The following is a 22614-nucleotide window of genomic DNA, read 5'->3' on the forward strand; positions in this document are numbered from 1 at the left end:
CGAATGCCTGGCACATAGCAAGTGCCTAACAAATACCATCATCATCATCCCAGCTCTCAACACAGACCATCCCTATATGTTGACCATCTCAAGCGCTTAGTACAGTGCTCCGCACACAGTAAGTGCTCAATAAATACGATTGAATTAATGAATTAATGAATGAACGAATGTCTGGCACATAGCAAGTGCCTAACAAATACCATCATCATCATCCCGGCTCTCAGCACAGACCATCTCTATATGTTGACCATCTCAAGCGCTTAGTACAGTGCTCCGCACACAGTAAGCGCTCAATAAATACGACTGAATGAATGAATGAATGAATGAACGAATGCCTGGCACATAGCAAGTGCTTAACAAATACCATCATCATCATCCCGGCTCTCAGCACAGACCATCTCTACATGTTGACCATCTCAAGCGCTTAGTACAGTGCTCCGCACACAGCAAGCGCTCAATAAATATGACTGAATGGACATGTTGCCAACTTGTCCTTCCCAAGCCCTTAGTCCAGTGCTCTGCACACAGTAAGTGCTCAATAAATACGATTGAATTAATGAATTAATGAATTAATGAATCCCTGGCACATAGCAAGTGCTTAACAAATACCATCATCATCACCCTGGCTCTCAGCACAGACCATCTCTATATGTTGACCATCTCAAGCGCTTAGTACAGTGCTCCGCACACAGTAAGCGCTCAATAAATACGATTGAATGAATGAATGAACGAATGCCTGGCACACAGCAAGCGCTTAACAAATACCATCATCATCACCCCGGCTCTCAGCACAGACCATCTCTATATGTTGACCATCTCAAGCGCTTAGTACAGTGCTCCGCACACAGTAAGCGCTCAATAAATACGACTGAATGAATGAATGAATGAATGAACGAATGCCTGGCACATAGCAAGTGCTTAACAAATACCATCATCATCATTCCAGCTCTCTAGCACCGACCATCTCTATATGTTGACCATCTCAAGCGCTTAGTACAGTGCTCCGGACACAGCAAGTGCTCAATAAATACGACTGAATGGCTATGTTGCCAACTGGTCCATCCCAAGCGCTTAGTCCAGTGCCCTGCACACAGTAAGTGCTCAATAAATACGACTGAATGAATGAATGCCTGGCACATAGCAAGCGCTTAACAAATACCATCATCATCATCCCGGCTCTCAGCACAGACCATCCCTATATGTTGACCATCTCAAGCGCTTAGTACAGTACTCCGCACACAGTAAGCGCTCAATAAATACGACTGAATGGCTATGTTGCCAACTTGTCCTTCCCAAGCGCTTAGTCCAGTGCTCTGCACACAGTAAGTGCTCAATAAATATGATTGAATGAATGAATGCCTGGCACATAGCAAGCGCGTAACAAATACCATCATCATCATCATTCCGGCGCTTAGCACAGTGCCCGGCATATGGCAAGTGCTTAACAAATACCATCATCATCATTCTGGCGCTTAGCACAGTGCCCGGCATATGGCAAGCGCTTAACAAATACCATCATCATCATCATTCCGGCGCTTAGCACAGTGCCCCACACATAGCAAGTGCGTAACGAATACCATCATCATCACTCCGGCGCTTAGCACAGTGCCCGGCATATGGCAAGTGCTTAACAAATACCATCATCATCATTCCTGCGCTTAGCACACAGTAAGCGCTTAATAAATACCATCATTATTATTAGCACAGTGCCTGACACATAGTAAATGCTTAGCAAATACCATCATCATCATTCCGGCGCTTAGCACAGTGCCCGGCACATTGCAAGCGCTTAACAAATACCATCATCATCATTCCGGCGCTTAGCACAGTGCCCGGCACATAGCAGACGCTTAACACAGTTCCCTCATCTGTAAAATGGGGATTAAGACTGTGAGCCCCACGTGCGACAACCTGATCACTTTGTATCCCCCCCAGCGCTTAGAACAGTGCTTGGCACATAGTAAGCGCTTAACAAATGCCATCATTATTTATTATTATTATTAACAAATACCATCATCATCATTCCGGCGCGTAGCACAGTGCCTGGCACATAGCAAACGCTTAACAAATACCATCATCATCATCATCATTCCGGTGCTTAGCACAGTGCCCGGCACATAGCAAGCGCTTAGCAAATACTATCATCATCACTCTGGCGCTTAGCACAGTGCCTGGCACATAGCAAACGCTTAACAAATACCATCATCATCATTCCGGCGCTTAGCAATGTGCCTGGCACATAGCAAACGCTTAGTAAATGCCGTCATCATCACTCCAGCGCTTAGCACAGTGCCTGGTACATAACAAGCGCTTAACAAATACCATCACCATCACTCCGGCGCTTAGCACAGTGCCTGGTACATAGCAAGAGTGTAACGAATACCATCATCATCATTCCGGTGCTTTGCACATAGTAGGTGCATAATAAATGCCATCATTATTACTAGCACAGTGCCTGACACATAGTAAATGCTTAACAAATACCATCATCATCATTCCGGCGCTTAGCACAGTGCCTGGCACATAACAAGCACTTAATAAATACCATTATCATCACTCCGGCGCTTAGCACAGTGCCTGGCACATAGCAAGCGCGTAACAAATACCACCATCATCATTCCGGTGCTTTGTACACAGTAAGCGCTTAATAAATGCCATCATTATTATTAGCACACTGCCTGACACATAGTAAATGCTTAACAAATACCATCATCATCATTCCGGCGCTTAGCACAGTGCCCAGCACATAGCAAGCGTGTAACGAATACCATCATCATCATTCCGGCGCTTAGCACAGTGCCTGGCACATAGCAGACGCTTAACAAATACCATCATCATCACTCCGGCACTTAGCACAGTGCTTGGCACATAGCAAACGCTTAACAAATACCATTATCATCACTCCAGCGCTTAGCACAGTGCCTGGCACATAGCAAGCGTGTAACAAATACCATCATCATCATTCTGGTGCTTTGCACATAGTAGGTGCTTAATAAATGCCATCATTATTACTAGCACAGTGCCTGACACATAGTAAATGCTTAACAAATACCATCATCATCATTCCGGCGCTTAGCACAGTGCCTGGCACATAGTAAATGCTTAACAAATACCATCATCATCATTCCGGCGCTTAGCACAGTGCCTGGCACATAGCAAGCGCGTAACAAATACCATCATCATCATTCTGCTGCTTTGCCCATAGTAAGCACTTAAGAAATGCCATCATTATTATTATATCATTATTAATCATTATTAATAATAATGATGATTAATAGTAATCATCATTATTACTAGCACAGTGCCTGACACATTGTAAATGCTTAACAAATACCATCATCATCATTACGGCGCTTAGCACAGTGCCTGGCACATAGCAAGTGCTTAACAAATACCATCATCATCATTCTGGCGCTTAGCACAGTGCCCGGCACATAGCAAGCACTTAATAAATGCCATCATCATCATTCCGGCGCTTAGCACAGTGCCCGGCACATAGCAAGCGCATAACGAATACCATCATCATCATTCCGGTGCTTTGCACACAGTAAGCGCTTAATAAATGCCATCATTATTATTAGCACAGTGCCTGACACATAGCAAGTGCTTAACAAATACCATCATCATCATTCTGGCGCTTAGCACAGTGCCCGGCACATAGCAAGCACTTAATAAATGCCATCATCATCATTCCGGCGCTTAGCACAGTGCCCGGCACATAGCAAGCGCGTAACAAATACCATCATCATCATTCCGGTGCTTTGCACACAGTAAGCGCTTAATAAATGCCATCATTATTATTAGCACAGTGCCTGACACATAGCAAGTGCTTAACAAATACCATCATCATCATTCTGGCGCTTAGCACAGTGCCCGGCACATAGCAAGCACTTAATAAATGCCATCATCATCATTCCGGCGCTTAGCACAGTGCCCGGCACATAGCAAGCGCATAACAAATACCATCATCATCATTCCGGTGCTTTGCACACAGTAAGCGCTTAATAAATGCCATCATTATTATTAGCACAGTGCCTGACACATAGCAAACGCTTAACGAACACCATCATCATCATTCTGGCGCTTAGCACAGTGCCCGGCACATAGCAAGCGCTTAACAAATACCATCATCATCATTCCGGTGCTTTGCACACAGTAAGCGCTTAATAAATGCCATCATTATTATTAGCACAGTGCCTGACACATAGCAAACGCTTAACGAACACCATCATCATCATTCTGGCGCTTAGCACAGTGCCCGGCACATAGCAAGCGCTTAACAAATACCATCATCATCATTCCGGTGCTTTGCACACAGTAAGCGCTTAATAAATGCCATCATTATTACTAGCACAGGGTCCGACACATAGCAAATTCTTAACAAATACCATCATCATCATTCCGGCGCTTAGCACAGTGCCCAGCACATAGTAAACGCTTAATAAATGCCATCATTATTACTAGCACAGTGCCTGACCCATAGTAAATGCTTAACAAATACCATCATCATCATTCCGGTGCTTAGCACAGTGCCTGGCACATAGCAAGCGCGTAACAAATACCATCATCATCATTCTGGTGCTTTGCCCATAGCAAGCACTTAATAAATGCCATCATTATTATTATATCATTATTAACCATTATTAATAATAATGATGATTAATAGTAATCATCATCATTACTAGCACAGTGCCTGACACATTGTAAATGCTTAACAAATACCATCATCATCATTACGGCGCTTAGCCCAGTGCCCGGCACATAGCAAGCGCTTAACAAATACCATCATCATCATTCCGGCACTTAGCACAGTGCCCGGCACATAGCAAGCGCATAACAAATACCATCATCATCATTTTGGTGCTTTGCACATAGTAAGCACTTAATAAATGCCATAATTATTACTAGCACAGTGCCTGACACATAGTAAATGCATAACAAATACCATCATCATTATTCTGACGCTTAGCACAGTGCCTGGCACATAACAAGCACTTACCAAATACCATCATCATCACTCCGGCGCTTAGCACAGTGCCTGGCACATAGCAAGCACTTAATAAATACCATCATCATCACTCCGGCGCTTAGCACAGTGCCCGGCACATAGCAAGCGCGTTAACAGATACCATCATCATCATTCCGCCGCTTAGCACAGTGCCTGGCACATAGCAAGCGCGTAACAAACACCATCATCATCATTCCGATGTTTTGCACATAGTAATAGCTTAATAAATGCCATCATTATTATTAGCACAGTGCCTGACACATAGTAAACGCTAAACAAATACCATCATCATCATTCCGGCGCTTAGCACAGTGCCCGGCACATAGCAAGCACTTAATAAATACCATCATCATCATTCCAGCGCTTAGCACAGTGCCTGACACATAGCAAGCACGTAACAAACACCATCATCATCATTCCGATGCTTTGCACATAGTAGGTGCTTAATAAATGCCATCATTATTATTAGCAGTGCCTGACACATAGTAAACGCTTAACAAATACCATCATCATCATTCTGACGCTTAGCACAGTGCCCAGCACATAGCAAACGCTTAAGAAATACCATCATGATCACTCCAGCGCTTAGCACAGTGCCTGGCACATAGCAAACGCATAATAAATACCATCATCATCACTCCGGCGCTTAGCACAGTGCCTGGCACATAGCAAGCGCGTAACGAATACCATCATCATCATTCTGGCGCTTAGCACAGTGCCTGGCACATAGCAAACGCTTAACAAATATCATCATCATCACTCCGGCGCTTAGCACAGTGCCTGGCACATAGCAAACGCTTAACAAATACCATCATCATCACTCCAGCGCTTAGCACAGTGCCCGGCACATAGCAAGCGCTTAACAAATACCATCATCATCACTCCGGCGCTTAGCACAGTGCCCGGCACATAGCAAGCACGTAACAAATACTACCATCATCATTCCGGTGCTTTGCACATAGTAAGCGCTTAATAAATGCCATCATTATTACTAGCACAGTGCCCGGCACATAGCAAACGCTTAACAAATACCATCATCATCACTCCGGCGCTTAGCACAGTGCCCGGCACATAGCAAACGCTTAACAAATACCATCATCATCACTCCGGCGCTTAGCACAGTGCCTGGCACATAGCAAGCGCTTAATAAATACCATCATCATCACTCCGGCGCCTAGCACAGTGCCTGGCACATAACAAATACCATCATCATCACTCCGGCGCTTAGCACAGTGCCCGGCACATAGCAAGCGCCTAACAAACGCCATCATCGCCCTTCCGGTGCTTGGCACACAGTGAGCGCTTAATAAATGCCATCATTATAACTTAACAAATCCCGTCATCCTCGCTCCGGCGGCGCTGAGCACAGTGCCTGGCACTGTAGTAGGCGCTTAACAAATACCCTTTGATTCTTCTTTCTGTTACCTTTGGGCTGCCCCAGGGCCCCGCTGTCGACGCTGCCCCCGGTGCCGCGCCGCTCGCAGTGGGGCGGTGCCCACCCGTCTTGGCAGTGGCAGTGCCCGCGGCTGTTGCACACCTGGAGAGGGTGGGAAAGGTGAAAGGGTGAAAGGTTGGTGGGGTTTTTCTAATTATTATTACTATTAATTATAAATATCAATATTAACAATATTATGTCACACTGCATTATACTGTATTATATTATTATAATAATATTAATTAATGTCATGATATTAACAATCTTAATATTATTATTAATAATTATTGATATTGATATCATTATGCTATATTGCATTATCTTATCTTATACTATATTATTATAATAATATCAATTAATGTTATGATATTAACATCAACATCGTTATTAATTATTAATTATTGATATTAATGCTGCCATTGTGTTATATTGCCTTATCTTATCTCACACCATATCATTATAATAATATTAATCAATATCATAATATTAATAATATCAATGTTATTATTGATTATTGATCATTAATATCAATATTGATATTATTATGTTATGTTGCATTATCTTATCTTATATTGTATTATTATAATAGTATTAATTAATGTTATGGTGTTAATAATATCAATAATGCTATTGATTATTGATTTTTAATATCAATACTGATATTGTTATGCTATATTGCCTTCTCTTGTATTATATTATATGATTATAATAATATTAACTAATGCTATGACATCAACAATATCACTGTTAATTATTAATTATTAATATCAATGTCAATAACATTATTATGTTATATTGCATTACATTACATTATATTATTATAATATTAATTAATGTCATGAAATTAATAATATTAATATTATTGTTAGTTATTGGTTATTTATATCAATAATATTTTATGTTATATAGCATTATATTATATTATAATACTATTGATTAATGTTATGATATTGATAATATCTATATTATTAATGATTATTAATTATTGATTAATAATAATATTCGTGATAATAATTGTAATGGTAACAATAATAAGGGCGTTTGTTACACGCTTGCTGTGTGCCAGGCACCATCCGGGAAGCAGCGTGGCCATGGGTTCCCATCCCGCCTCCGCCACTTAATCATAATGATAATGGCATTTATTAAGCACTTACTAGGTGCCAAGCACTGTTCTAAGCGCTGGGGAGGTGACAAGGCGATCGGGTTGTCCCCCCGGGGGGGGCTCCCAGTCTTCATCCCCGTTTGACAGATGAGGTCACTGAGGCCCAGGGAAGTGAAGTGACTCGCCCCAAGTCACCCAGCTGACAGTCGGCAGAGCCGGGATTTGAACCCACGACCTCTGACTCCAAAGCCCGGGCTCTTTCCACTGAGCCACGCTGCTTCTCTCCCACTTGGCAGCTGGGCGGCTGGCACGTAGTAAGCGCTTCATAAATGCCATTCTTATTAATGACCGAATTAGACTGTGAGCCCACTGTTGGATAGGGACTGTCTCTATATGTTGCCAATTTGTACTTCCCAAGCGCTTAGTACAGTGCTCTGCACATAGTAAGCGCTCAATAAATACGATTGACGATGATGAATTCATAATATCAGACTTCTAGACTGTGAGCCCACTGTTGGGTAGGGACTGTCTCTATATGTTGCCAATTTGTACTTCCCAAGCGCTTAGTACAGTGCTCTGCACATAGTAAGCGCTCAATAAATACGATTGATGAGGATGAATTCATAATATCAGACTTTTAGACTGTGAGCCCACTGTTGGGTAGGGACTGTCTCTACATGTTGCCGATTTGTACTTCCCAAGCGCTTAGTACAGTGCTCTGCACATAGTAAGCGCTCAATAAATACGATTGATGATGATGATGATGAATTATTATGATTATGAAATGACAGTGATAAATGAATAATAAGAATAAATGCCATTATTATTATTATTTGGGCAAGTCACTTCACTTCTCTGGGCCTCAGTCCCCTCATCTGTCCAATGGGGATGAAGACTGGGAGTCCCCCGGGGGGACAACCTCATCATATTTATTCTATTTTATTTTGTTAATATGTTTGGTTTTGTTCTCCGTCTCCCCCTTCTAGACTGTGAGCCCGCTGTTGGGCAGGGACCGGCTCTAGATGTTGCCACCCTGTACTTCCCAAGCGCTTAGTACAGTGCTCTGCACACAGTAAGTGCTCAATAAATATGATTGAATGAATGAATGAATAATAATAATAATAATAATGGCATTTGTTAAGCACTTACTATGTGCAGAGCATCATCATCAATCGTATTTATTGAGCGCTTACTATGTGCAGAGCACTGTACTAAGCGCTTGGGAAGTACAAATTGGCAACATATAGAGACAGTCCCTACCCAACAGTGGGCTCACAGTCTAAAAGAGCACTGTTCTAAGCACTGGCGGGGGGATACAAGGTGATCAGCTTGTCCCACGTGGGGCTCACAGTCTTCATCCCCATTTTGCAGATGAGGTCACTGAGGCTCAGAGAAGTGAAGTAATAATAATAATAATAATAATGGCATTTGTTAAGCGCTTACTATGTGCAAAGCACTGTTCTAAGCACTGGGGGGGATACAAGGTGATCAGCTTGTCCCACGTGGGGCTCACAGTCTTCATCCCCATTTTGCAGATGAGGTCACTGAGGCTCCGAGAAGTGAAGTAATAATAATAACAATAATAATGGCATTTGTTAAGCGCTTACTATGTGCCAAGCACTGTTCTAAGCACTGGGGGGGATACAAGGTGATCAGCTTGTCCCACGTGGGGCTCACAGTCTCCATCCCCATTTTGCAGATGAGGTCACTGAGGCTCCGAGAAGTGAAGCGACTTGCCCCAGGTCACACAGCAGACACGTGGGGGAGCCGGGATTCGAACCCATGACCTCTGACTCCAAAGCCCGGGCTCTTTCCACTGAGCACGAATGAATATTTGTTGTCTGTCTCCCCCTTCTAGACCGTGAGCCCGCTGTTGGGTAGGGACCGTCTCTATGTGTTGCCGACTTGTACTTCCCAAGCGCTTAGTCCAGTGCTCTCCACACAGTAAGCGCTCAATAAATACGATTGATTGGGTAGGGACTGCCTCTAGATGTTGCCAACTTGGACTTCCCAAGCGCTTAGTCCAGTGCTCTGCACCCAGTAAGAGCTCAATAAATACGATTGATTGATTGATTGACTGTGAGCCCACTGTTAGGTAGGGACCGTCTCTAGACGTTGCCAACTTGTCCTTCCCAAGCGCTTAGTCCAGTGCTCTGCACCCAGTAAGCGCTCAATAAATACGATTGATTGATTGTGAGCCCACCGTTGGGTAGGGCCCGTCTCTAGACGTTGCCAACTTGTCGTTCCCGAGCGCTTAGTCCAGTGCTCTGCACCCAGTAAGCGCTCAATAAATACGATTGATTGATTGATTGACTGTGAGCCCACTGTTGGGTAGGGCCCGTCTCTAGATGTTGCCAACTTGTCCTTCCCGAGCGCTTAGTCCAGTGCTCTGCACCCAGTAAGCGCTCAATAAATAGGATTGATTGATGATGGATTAAGTCCGACCCAACGACTGACCCCGCGTCCGTGGCACTTGGTCCGGCATTCGTCCGCCTTCAGGGTGGCCACGGGCTGGCACCTCCGCTCCACGCACACCTGGGGGACGGGTCGGCGGGTGAGGGGGCGCGGAGGGGCGGGGGGCAGAGGGGAGGTTGAGGCAGGAGGGGACGGGGCAGGGGCCCCACAGTGCCCTCCCTCACCAGGCCGGGACCACAGGAGGTGCCCGGCAGTGCCAGGGGAGGTTGGGCCACGTCGTCCCCGAGATCCAGGAGCGTCCAGCGGCAGGCCCGCCGGGTCCCGTTGGCATCCACCGTCTCCTGCCGCGTCTCCCGGGCCGTGCCCACCGGAGGCTGGGCGGTGCCACCTTGGCACTGTAGCTGCCCACAGCTGGCATCCCTGTGGGGAACACGAGCGGGGAAAGGGGGGACGGCGGAGGTCGCGGGTTCTAATCCCGGCCCGGCCGCTGCTCAGCTGGGTGACCTTGGACCGGTCACTTCCCTCATTCGCTCGGATTTATTGACCGCGAGCCCGTTTCTAGACCGTGAGCCCGCCGTCGGGTAGGGACCGTCTCTAGACGTTGCCAACTTGGACTTCCCAAGCGCTTAGTACGGTGCTCTGCACACGGTAAGCGCTCAATAAATACGATTGATTGATTGATTGTAGCTGCCCACAGCTGGCATCCCTGTGGGGAACACAAGGGCGGGAAGGGGTGATGGCTGTTGGGTCGGGACCGTCTCTATATGTTGCCAACTTGGACTTCCCAAGCGCTTAGTCCAGTGCTCTGCCCACAGCAAGCACTCAATAAATACGATTGAATGAATGAATGAACGAATGGAGCGCTTACTGTGTGCAGAGCACTGTACTAAGCCACCCTGGCACTGTAGCTGCCCACAGCTGGCATCCCTGTGGGGAACGCAAAGGGGGAAAAGGGTGATGGCATAGAGAAGCAGCGTAGCTCGGTGGAAAGAGCCCGGGCTCGGGAGTCAGAGGTCGCGGGTTCTAATCCCGGCCCGGCCGCTGGTCAGCTGGGTGGCCTTGGGCCGGTCACTTCCCTCATTCCTTCATTCGCTCGGATTTATTGACTGCGAGCCCGTTTCTAGACTGTGAGCCCACCGTCGGGTAGGGACCGTCTCTAGACGTTGCCAACTTGGACTTCCCAAGCGCTTAGTCCGGTGCTCTGCACACAGTAAGCGCTCAATAAATACGATTGATTGATTGATTGTAGCTGCACACAGCTGGCATCCCGGTGGGGACACAAGGGCGGGAAGGGGTGATGGCTGTTGGGTCGGGACCGTCTCTATATGTTGCCAACTTGGACTTCCCAAGCGCTTAGTCCAGTGCTCTGCACACAGTAAGCGCTCAATAAATGTGATTGAATGAATGAATGAATGAATTGAGTGCTTACCGTGTGCAGAGCACTGTACTAAGCCACCCTGGCATTGTAGCTGCCCACAGCTGGCATCCTTGTGGGGAACGCAAGGGGGAAAAGGGTGATGGCATAGAGAAGCAGCGTGGCTCGGTGGAAAGAGCCCGGACGTTGGAGGTCGCGGGTTCTAATCCTGGCCCGGCTGCTGGTCAGCTGGGTGACCTTGGACCGGTCACTTCCCTCATTCGCTCGGATTTATTGACCGCGAGCCCGTTTCTAGACCGTGAGCCCGCCGTCGGGTAGGGACCGTCTCTAGATGTTGCCAACTTGGACTTCCCAAGCGCTTAGTCCGGTGCTCTGCACACGGTAAGCGCTCAATAAATGCGATTGAATGAATGAATCAATCAATCAATCGTATTTATTGAGTGCTTACTATGTGCAGAGCACATAGTAATGAATGAATAAATGAATGAATGAATGAATAAATGAATAAATACAATTGAATTTATACAATTATACAATAAATACAATTGGTTGATTGAGGTTGGGTTGGAGGTGCCGGGGGTCGGGGTGGGCGCTCACCGTGGGGCACAAGGCCGGTAGCCCCCGTCGGGCCGGCGCCCGCAGCTCCCGAAGGCGTCGCCTCGGACGTTGGCAGCGAGGATGCAGGGGGCAGGGGCAGGGCGAGCCCCGGGACCCCACAGGGCCTGGCACTGGGCGGTGTAGGAGGCGCAGAGGCCTCCCACGCAGACGGCCTCCTCTCCGGCCCCCGGGCCACAGGGCTCTCCATCCCCGAGGCTGGAGTCCGGCGGGCACCGCGGCCCGTCGCCCGGGCAGAACTCGGCCAGGTCGCAGGCTCCACGGCGCGGGCGGCACTCCCAGCCCGCCGGGCGGAACTGGGGGCACGGGGGACGTCGGAGGGGGCATCGCCGCGAGGCCCACCCCGTCCCATCCCCTCCGGACCCCCGGTCACCCCACCTGGCAATCCTGGCAGCACAGGTCGGCCGAAGAGCACTGGGCGCCGGGCAGCAGTTGGCAGGCAGTAGCGTTGCAGCAGGGGTCAGAGCATTCCTAGGCGAGGAGCGTATAATAATAATAATAATAATGGCATTTATTAAGCACTTACTACTACTACTACTACTACTACTACTGTGCAAAGCACTGTTTTAAGCGCTGGGGAGGATACAGGGTGAGAAGAGCACTGGGCGCCGGGCATCAGTTGGCAGGCAGTAGCATTGCAGCAGGGGTCAGAGCATTCCTAGGCGAGAAGCGTATAATAATAATAATAATAATAATAATAATAATAATAATAATAATGGCATTTATTAAGCACTTACTACTACTATTACTACTACTAATAATAATAATTGGCACTTGTTAAGCGCTTACTACGTGCAAAGCACTGTTTTAAGCGCTGGGGAGGATACAGGGTGAGAAGAGCACTGGGCGCCGGGCATCAGCTGGCAGGCAGTAGCGTTGCAGCAGGGGTCAGAGCATTCCTAGGCGAGAAGCATATAATAATAATAATAATAATAATAATAATAATAATAATAATAATAATAATAATGGCATTTATTAAGCGCTTACTACTACTACTACTACTAATAACTGGCATTTGTTAAGCGCTTACTACGTGCAAAGCACTGTTTTAAGCGCTGGGGAGGATACAGGGTGAGAAGAGCACTGGGCGCCGGGCATCAGTTGGCAGGCAGGAGCGTTGCAGCAGGGGTCAGAGCATTCCTAGGCGAGAAGCGTATAATAATAATAATAACGGCATTTATTAAGCACGTACTACTACTACTACTACTACTAATAATAATAATAATAATTGGCATTTGTTAAGCGCTTACTACGTGCAAAGCACTGTTTTAAGCGCTGGGGAGGATACAGGGTGAGAAGAGCACTGGGCGCCGGGCATCAGTTGGCAGGCAGGAGCGTTGCAGCAGGGGTCAGAGCATTCCTAGGCAAGGAGCGTATAATAATAATAATAATAATAATAATGGCATTTATTAAGCGCTTACTACTACTACTACTAATAATACTAATAATAATTGGCATTTGTTAAGCGCTTACTATATGCAAAGCACTGTTTTAAGCGCTGGGGAGGATACAGGGTGAGAAGAGCACTGGGCGCCGGGCATCAGTTGGCAGGCAGTAGCATTGCAGCAGGGGTCAGAGCATTCCTAGGCGAGAAGCATATAATAATAATAATAATAATGGCATCTATTAAGCGCTTACTACTACTACTACTACTAATAATAATAATTGGCATTTGTTAAGCGCTTACTATATGCAAAGCACTGTTTTAAGCGCTGGGGAGGATACAGGGTGAGAAGAGCACTGGGCGCCGGGCATCAGTTGGCAGGCAGTAGCATTGCAGCAGGGGTCAGAGTATTCCTAGGCGAGAAGCATATAATAATAATAATAATAATAATGGCATCTATTAAGCGCTTACTACTACTAATAATAATAATGATAATAAATTGGCATTTGTTAAGCGCTTACTATATGCAAAGCACTGTTTTAAGCGCTGGGGAGGATACAGGGTGAGAAGAGCACTGGGCGCCGGGCATCAGTTGGCAGGCAGGAGCGTTGCAGCAGGGGTCGGAGCATTCCCAGGCGAGAAGCGTATAATAATAATAATAATAATGGCATTTATTAAGCGCTTACTACTACTACTACTAATAATAATAATAATTGGCATTTGTTAAGCGCTTACTATGTGCAAAGCACTGTTTTAAGCGCTGGGGAGGATACAGGGTGAGAAGAGCACTGGGCGCCGGGCATCAGTTGGCAGGCAGTAGCATTGCAGCAGGGGTCAGAGCATTCCTAGGCGAGGAGCGTATAATAATAATAATAATGGCATTTATTAAGCGCTTACTACTACTACTACTACTACTAATAATAATAATAATTGGCATTTGTTAAGCGCTTACTACATGCAAAGCACTGTTTTAAGCGCTGGGGAGGATACAGGGTGAGAAGAGCACTGGGCGCCGGGCATCAGTTGGCAGGCAGTAGCGCTGCAGCAGGGGTCAGAGCATTCCTAGGCGAGAAGCATATAATAATAATAATAATGGCATTTATTAAGCGCTTACTACTACTACTATTACTACTACTACTAATAATAATTGGCATTTGTTAAGCGCTTACTATGTGCAAAGCACTGTTTTAAGCGCTGGGGAGGATACAGGGTGAGAAGAGCACTGGGCGCCGGGCATCAGTTGGCAGGCAGTAGCGTTGCAGCAGGGGTCAAAGCATTCCTAGGCGAGAAGCGTATAATAATAATAATAATAATAATGGCATTTATTAAGCGCTTACTACTACTACTACTACTACTAATAATAATAATAATTGGCATTTGTTAAGCGCTTACTATATGCAAAGCACTGTTTTAAGCGCTGGGGAGGATACAGGGTGAGAAGAGCACTGGGCACCGGGCATCAGTTGGCAGGCAGTAGCGTTGCAGCAGGGGTCAGAGCATTCCTAGGCAAGGAGCGTATAATAATAATAATAATAATAATAATGGCATTTATTAAGCGCTTACTACTACTACTACTACTACTAATAATAATAATAATTGGCATTTGTTAAGCGCTTACTATATGCAAAGCACTGTTTTAAGCGCTGGGGAGGATACAGGGTGAGAAGAGCACTGGGCGCCGGGCATCAGTTGGCAGGCAGTAGCATTGCAGCAGGGGTCAGAGCATTCCTAGGCGAGAAGCATATAATAATAATAATAATAATAATAATGGCATCTATTAAGCGCTTACTACTACTAATAATAATAATAATAATAATTGGCATTTGTTAAGCGCTTACTATATGCAAAGCACTGTTTTAAGCGCTGGGGAGGATACAGGGTGAGAAGAGCACTGGGCGCCGGGCATCAGTTGGCAGGCAGTAGCATTGCAGCAGGGGTCAGAGTATTACTAGGCGAGAAGCATATAATAATAATAATAATAATAATGGCATCTATTAAGCGCTTACTACTACTAATAATAATAATGATAATAAATTGGCATTTGTTAAGCGCTTACTATATGCAAAGCACTGTTTTAAGCGCTGGGGAGGATACAGGGTGAGAAGAGCACTGGGCACCGGGCATCAGTTGGCAGGCAGTAGCGTTGCAGCAGGGGTCAGAGCATTCCTAGGCGAGAAGCGTATAATAATAATAGTAATAATAATGGCATTTATTAAGCGCTTCTACTACTACTACTACTAATAATAATAATTGGCATTTGTTAAGCGCTTACTATGTGCAAAGCACTGTTTTAAGCGCTGGGGAGGATACAGGGTGAGAAGAGCACTGGGCGCCGGGCATCAGCTGGCAGGCAGTAGCGTTGCAGCAGGGGTCAGAGCATTCCTAGGCGAGAAGCATATAATAATAATAATAATAATAATAATGGCATTTATTAAGCGCTTACTACTACTACTACTACTAATAATAATACTAATAATAATTGGCATTTGTTAAGCGCTTACTATATGCAAAGCACTGTTTTAAGCGCTGGGGAGGATACAGGGTGAGAAGAGCACTGGGCACCGGGCATCAGTTGGCAGGCAGTACCGTTGCAGCAGGGGTCAGAGCATTCCTAGGCGAGAAGCGTATAATAATAATAATAATAATGGCATTTATTAAGCGCTTACTACTACTACTACTACTAATAATAATAATTGGCATTTGTTAAGCGCTTACTATGTGCAAAGCACTGTTTTAAGCGCTGGGGAGGATACAGGGTGAGAAGAGCACTGGGCGCCGGGCATCAGTTGGCAGGCAGTAGCGTTGCAGCAGGGGTCAGAGCATTCCTAGGCGAGAAGCGTATAATAATAATAATAATGGCCTTTATTAAGCGCTTACTACTACTACTACTAATAATAATAATAATTGGCATTTGTTAAGCGCTTACTATATGCAAAGCACTGTTTTAAGCGCTGGGGAGGATACAGGGTGAGAAGAGCACTGGGCGCCGGGCATCAGTTGGCAGGCAGTAGCGTTGCAGCAGGGGTCAGAGCATTCCTAGGCGAGAAGCGTATAATAATAATAATAATGGCCTTTATTAAGCGCTTACTACTACTACTACTAATAATAATAATAATTGGCATTTGTTAAATGCTTACTACGTGCAAAGCACTGTTTTAAGCGCTGGGGAGGATACAGGGTGAGAAGAGCACTGGGCGCCGGGCATCAGTTGGCAGGCAGTAGTGTTGCAGCAGGGGTCAGAGCATTCCTAGGCGAGAAGCGTATAATAATAATAATAATAATAATGGCATTTATTAAGCGCTTACTACTACTACTACTAATAATAATAATAATAATTGGCATTTGTTAAGCGCTTACTATATGCAAAGCACTGTTTTAAGCGCTGGGGAGGATACAGGGTGAGAAGAGCACTGGGCACCGGGCATCAGTTGGCAGGCAGTAGCGTTGCAGCAGGGGTCAGAGCATTCCTAGGCGAGAAGCGTATAATAATAATAATAATAATAATGGCATTTATTAAGCGCTTACTACTACTACTACTAATAATAATAATAATAATTGGCATTTGTTAAGCGCTTACTACGTGCAAAGCCCTGTTTTAAGCACTGGGGAGGATCCAGGGTGATCAGGTTGTCCCATGGGGGGCTCACAGTCTTCATCCCCATTTGACAGATGAGGCCACTGAGGCCCAGAGAAGTGAAGTGACTTGCCCAAGATCACACAGCCGACATGCGGCGGAGTCGGCATTCGAACCCGTGACCTCTGACTCCAAAGCCCGGGCTCTTTCCACTGAGCCACGCCGCTTCTCTATGTGCAGAGCACTGTTCTAAGCGCTGGGGAATTTACAAGGTGATCAGGTTGTCCCCCCCGTGGGGCTCCCAGTCTTCATCCCCATTTGACAGATGAGGGAACTGAGGCCCAGAGAAGTGATGAGACTTGCCCAAAGTCACACAGCTGATGAGTGGTGGAGCCGGGATTTGAACCCAGGACCTCTGACTCCAAAGCCCGGGCTCTTTCCACTGAGCCACGCTGCATCAAGATCCTGGCCCTCGGGGCCCTCCCGAGTGCTCAGCACAGTGCTCCACACGTTCAGTCGTATTTATTGGGCGCTTACTGTGTGCAGAGCACTGGACTGAGCGCTTGGGAAGGAAAAGTTGGGAACATCAAGAGACGGTCCCTGCCCGACAGTGGGCTCACAGTCTAGAAGGGGAAGACGGACAACAAAACAGATTAACAAAATAAAATAAATAGAATGAATATGTACAAATAAAATAAATAAATGACCGCCTACTTGGAATACAAATCAACGTGACAGTAAGAAATCAATAAGTCACTTCCCTTCTCTGGGCCTCAGTGACCTCATCTGTCAAATGGGGATGAAGGCTGTGAGCCCCCCGTGGGACAACCTGATCACCCTGTGACCTCCCCAGCGCTTAGAACAGTGCTTGGCACATAGTAAGCACCTAACAAATGCCATCATTATTATTATTGTTAGGGGTTCAAATCCTGGCTCCGCCAATTGTCAGCTGGGTGACATTGGGCAAGTCACTTCACTTCTCCGGGCCTCATTGACCTCATCTGGAAAATGGGGATGAAGACTGGGAGCCCCACCGTGGGACAACCTGATCACCTTGTGACCTCCCCAGCGCTTAGAAGAGTGCTTGGCACATAGTAAGCGCCTAACAAATGGCCATCATTATTATTATTGTTATGGGTTCAAATCCCGGCTCCGCCAATTCTCAGCTGGGTGACATTGGGCAAGTCACTTCACTTCTCCGGGCCTCAGTGACCTCATCTGGAAAATGGGGATGAAGACTGGGAGCCCCACCGTGGGACAACCTGATCACCTTGTGACCTCCCCAGCACTTACAACAGTGCTTGGCACATAGTAGGCGCTTAACAAATGCCATTATTATTATTATTATTATTATTATTATCATTATTATGGGTTCAAATCCCGGCTCCGCCGATTGTCAGCTGGGTGACATTGGGCAAGTCACTTCACTTCTCCGGGCCTCAGTGACCTCATCTGGAAAATGGGGATGAAGACTGGGAGCCCCCCCGTGGGACAACCTAATCACCTTGTAACCTCCCCAGTGCTTAAAACATGGGGCAAGTCACTTCACTTCTCTGGGCCTCAGTGACCTCATCTGGAAAATGGGGATGAAGACTGGGAGCCCCACCGTGGGACAACCTGATCACCTTGTGACCTCCTCAGCGCTTAGAACAGTGCTTGGCACATAGTAAGCGCTTAACAATGCCATTATTATTATTATTATTATTATGGGTTCAAATCCCGGCTCCGCCAATTGTCAGCTGGGTGACATTGGGCAAGTCACTTCACTTCTCCGGGCCTCAGTGACCTCATCTGGAAACTGGGGATGAAGACTGGGAGCCCCACCGTGGGACAACCTGATCACCTTGTAACCTCCCCAGTGCTTAGAAAAGTGCTTGGCACATAGTAAGCACCTAACAAATGCCATCATTATTATTATTGTTAGGGGTTCAAATCCTGGCTCCGCCGATTGTCAGCTGGGTGACATTGGGCAAGTCACTTCACTTCTCCGGGCCTCAGTGACCTCATCTGGAAAATGGGGATGAAGACTGGGAGCCCCCCCATGGGACAACCTGATCACCTTGTGACCACCCCAGCGCTTAGAAGAGTGCTTGGCACATAGTAAGCGCCTAACAAATGCCATCATTATTATTATTATTATGGGTTCAAATCCCGGCTCCGCCGATTGTCAGCTGGGTGACATTGGGCAAGTCACTTCACTTCTCCGGGCCTCACTGACCTCATCTGGAAAATGGGGATGAAGACTGGGAGCCCCACCGTGGGACAACCTGATCACCTTGTGACCTCCCCAGCGCTTAGAAGAGTGCTTGGCACATAGTAAGCGCCTAACAAATGGCCATCATTATTATTATTGTTATGGGTTCAAATCCCGGCTCCGCCAATTCTCAGCTGGGTGACATTGGGCAAGTCACTTCACTTCTCCGGGCCTCAGTGACCTCATCTGGAAAATGGGGATGAAGACTGGGAGCCCCGCCGTGGGACAACCTGATCACCTTGTGACCTCCCCAGCGCTTAGAACAGTGCTTGGCACATAGTAAGCGCTTAACAATGCCATTATTATTATTATTATTATGGGTTCAAATCCCGGCTCCGCCGATTGTCAGCTGTGTGACATTGGGCAAGTCACTTCACTTCTCCGGGCCTCAGTGACCTCATCTGGAAAATGGGGATGAAGACTGGGAGCCCCACCGTGGGACAACCTGATCACCTTGTGACCTCCCCAGCGCTTAGAAGAGTGCTTGGCACATAGTAGGCGCTTAACAAATGCCATTATTATTATTATTATTATTATTATTATTATTATCATTATTATGGGTTCAAATCCCGGCTCCGCCGATTGTCAGCTGGGTGACATTGGGCAAGTCACTTCACTTCTCTGGGCCTCAGTGACCTCATCTGGAAAATGGGGGTGAAGACTGGGAGCCCCCCCGTGGGACAACCTGATCACCTTGTAACCTCCCCAGCGCTTAGAACATTGGGCAAGTCACTTCACTTTTCTGGGCCTCAGTGACCACATCTGGAAAATGGGGATGAAGACTTTGAGCCCCCCGTGGGACAACCTGATCACCTTGTAACCTCCCCAGCGCTTAAAACACGGGGCAAGTCACTTCACTTCTCTGGGCCTCAGTGACCTCATCTGGAAAATGGGGATGAAGACTGGGAGCCCCCCCGGTGGGACAACCCGATCCCAGCGCTGAGAAGAGTGCAATTCATTTGGTAATGGTTGATCAGGAAGAACTGAGCTACTGCTTTACAGTTATTTTATTTTATCTTTTTCTCCTTCTAGACTGTGAGCCCGCTGTTGGGTAGGGACTGTCTGTATGTGTTGCCGACTTGGACTTCCCAAGCGCTTAGAACAGTGCTCCGCACACAGTAAGCGCTCAATAAATACGATTGATTGATTGATTAATAAATGCCATCATTATTGACCGATTAACGAGGCCCAGTGAGGAGGTGAGCGGCGGAAGAGCGGAGGGTGCGGGCTGGGCTGGAGAAGGACAGAAGGGAGGGGAGGTAGGAGGGGGTGAGTACGCGCTCAATAAATACGATTGATTGATTGATTAATAAATCATCATCAATCGTATTTATTGAGCGCTTCCTATGTGCAGAGCACTGGACTAAGCGCTTGGGAAGTACAAATTGGCAACACATAGAGACAGTCCCTACCCAACGGTGGGCTCACAGTCTAAAAGGGGGAGACGGAGAACAAGACCAAACATACCAACAAAATAAAATAAATAGGATAGATATGTACAAGTAAAATAAATAAATAAATAGAGTAATAAATATGTACAACCATATATACATGTATACATGCCATTATTATTATTATTATTATTATTAGACGGCGGGGAGCCTGGGGTCTGCCACCCACCTGGCGGAGGCCACAGTCGCACTGCTCGCCGGGCTCCACAAGCAGGTTGCCACAACGGGGGGCCCAGGGGGTCCGGGCCGGGCGGGGGTCCTCGCGGGCGAACAGGCAGGCCTTGCCCCCCGCCCGCAGCCCCCGCTCCAGGGCCGCCCGGCTGCAGAGGCTGAAGCTCAGGCCCGGCAGGAACCTGCGGGGGGAGAGGGAGGTCAGACGGTCACTGCTGAGTGACCTTGGACCAGTCACTTCCATCCATCTATTTCACATTCAGTATAGTATTTCACATTCAGTATAGTATTTCACATTCAGTATCCCCTTCCTTCTGAAACTCAGGGCCGGCAGGAACCTGCGGGGGGAGAGGGAGGTCAGACGGTCACTGCTGAGTGACCTTGGACCAGTCACTTCCATCCATCAATTCCACATTCAGCATAGTATTTCACATTCAGTATCCCCTTCCTTCTGAAACTCAGGCCTGGCAGGAACCTGCGGGGGGGGAGAGGGAGGTCAGACGGTCACTGCTGAGTGACCTTGGACCAGTCACTTCCATCCATCAATTCCACATTCAGTATAGTATTTCACATTCAGTATAGTATTTCACATTCAGTATCCCCTTCCTTCTGAAACTCAGGCCCGGCAGGAACCTGCGGGGGGGAGAGGGAGGTCAGACGGTCACTGCTGAGTGACCTTGGACCAGTCACTTCCACCCATCTATTTCACATTCAGTATCCCCTTCCTTCTGAAACTCAGGCCCGGCAGGAACCTGCGGGGGGAGAGGGAGGTCAGACGGTCACTGCTGAGTGACCTTGGACCAGTGACTTCCATCCATCAATTCCACATTCAGCATAGTATTTCACATTCAGTATCCCCTTCCTTCTGAAACTCAGGCCTGGCAGGAACCTGCGGGGGGGAGAGGGAGGTCAGACGGTCACTGCTGAGTGACCTTGGACCAGTCACTTCCATCCATCAATTCCACATTCAGTATAGTATTTCACATTCAGTATAGTATTTCACATTCAGTATCCCCTTCCTTCTGAAACTCAGGCCCGGCAGGAACCTGCGGGGGGGAGAGGGAGGTCAGACGGTCACTGCTGAGTGACCTTGGACCAGTCACTTCCACCCATCTATTTCACATTCAGTATCCCCTTCCTTCTGAAGCTCAGGCCCGGCAGGAGCCTGCAGGGGGAGAGGGAGGTCAGACGGTCACTGCTGAGTGACCTTGGACCAGTCACTTCCATCCATCAATTTCACATTCAGTATAGTATTTCACATTCAGTATCCCCTTCCTTCTGAAACTCAGGCCCGGCAGGAACCTGCGGGGGGAGAGGGAGGTCAGACGGTCACTGCTGAGTGACCTTGGACCAGTCACTTCCATCCATCAATTCCACATTCAGTATAGTATTTCACATTCAGTATCCCCTTCCTTCCGAAACTCAGGCCCGGCAGGAAACTGCGGGGGGGAGAGGGAGGTCAGACGGTCACTGCTGAGTGACCTTGGACCAGTCACTTCCATCCACCAATTCCACATTCAGTACAGTATTTCACACTCAGTATCCCCTTCCTTCTGAAACTCAGGCCCGGCAGGTACCTGCGGGGGGAGAGGGAGGTCAGACGGTCACTGCTGAGTGACCTTGGACCAGTCACTTCCATCCATCAATTCCACATTCAGTATAGTATTTCACATTCAGTATCCCCTTCCTTCTGAAGCTCAGGCCCGGCAGGGACCTGCGGGGGGAGAGGGAGGTCAGACGGTCACTGCTGAGTGACCTTGGACCAGTCACTTCCATCCATCAATTCCACATTCAGTATAGTATTTCACATTCAGTATCCCCTTCCTTCTG

The 22614-nt window shown here is 47.1% G+C and overlaps 1 protein-coding gene and 2 long non-coding RNA genes across 6 annotated transcripts in view; all 3 read right to left on the minus strand.

Moving 5' to 3' along the window:
- ADAM15 (ADAM metallopeptidase domain 15) overlaps nucleotides 1-22614 on the minus strand; it is a 60006-nt gene that overhangs the window by 17063 nt on the left and 20329 nt on the right. For all 4 annotated transcript variants that reach the window (XM_038768737.1, XM_038768736.1, XM_038768735.1 and 1 more), the window contains exons 12-17: nucleotides 20783-20966; nucleotides 12329-12421; nucleotides 11933-12246; nucleotides 10185-10380; nucleotides 10003-10080; nucleotides 6434-6545 (exon numbers count right to left, since the gene is read on the minus strand). In XM_038768737.1, coding sequence (XP_038624665.1) covers nucleotides 6434-6545; nucleotides 10003-10080; nucleotides 10185-10380; nucleotides 11933-12246; nucleotides 12329-12421; nucleotides 20783-20966 — 977 coding nt within the window. The remainder of the gene's footprint in view (nucleotides 1-6433; nucleotides 6546-10002; nucleotides 10081-10184; nucleotides 10381-11932; nucleotides 12247-12328; nucleotides 12422-20782; nucleotides 20967-22614) is intronic.
- Nucleotides 12968-13726, minus strand: LOC119947173. The gene is made up of 4 exons (XR_005456478.1): nucleotides 13638-13726; nucleotides 13424-13533; nucleotides 13201-13310; nucleotides 12968-13090 (listed from the first exon to the last, which is right to left on the minus strand). It is a non-coding gene; the product is annotated as an uncharacterized LOC119947173 (long non-coding RNA).
- On the minus strand, nucleotides 14755-15261 carry LOC119947174. The gene is made up of 3 exons (XR_005456479.1): nucleotides 15173-15261; nucleotides 14953-15062; nucleotides 14755-14836 (listed from the first exon to the last, which is right to left on the minus strand). It is a non-coding gene; the product is annotated as an uncharacterized LOC119947174 (long non-coding RNA).

The sequence above is a fragment of the Tachyglossus aculeatus genome, chromosome Y4 (assembly GCF_015852505.1).
Source record: "Tachyglossus aculeatus isolate mTacAcu1 chromosome Y4, mTacAcu1.pri, whole genome shotgun sequence".
Lineage (NCBI taxonomy): Eukaryota > Metazoa > Chordata > Mammalia > Monotremata > Tachyglossidae > Tachyglossus > Tachyglossus aculeatus.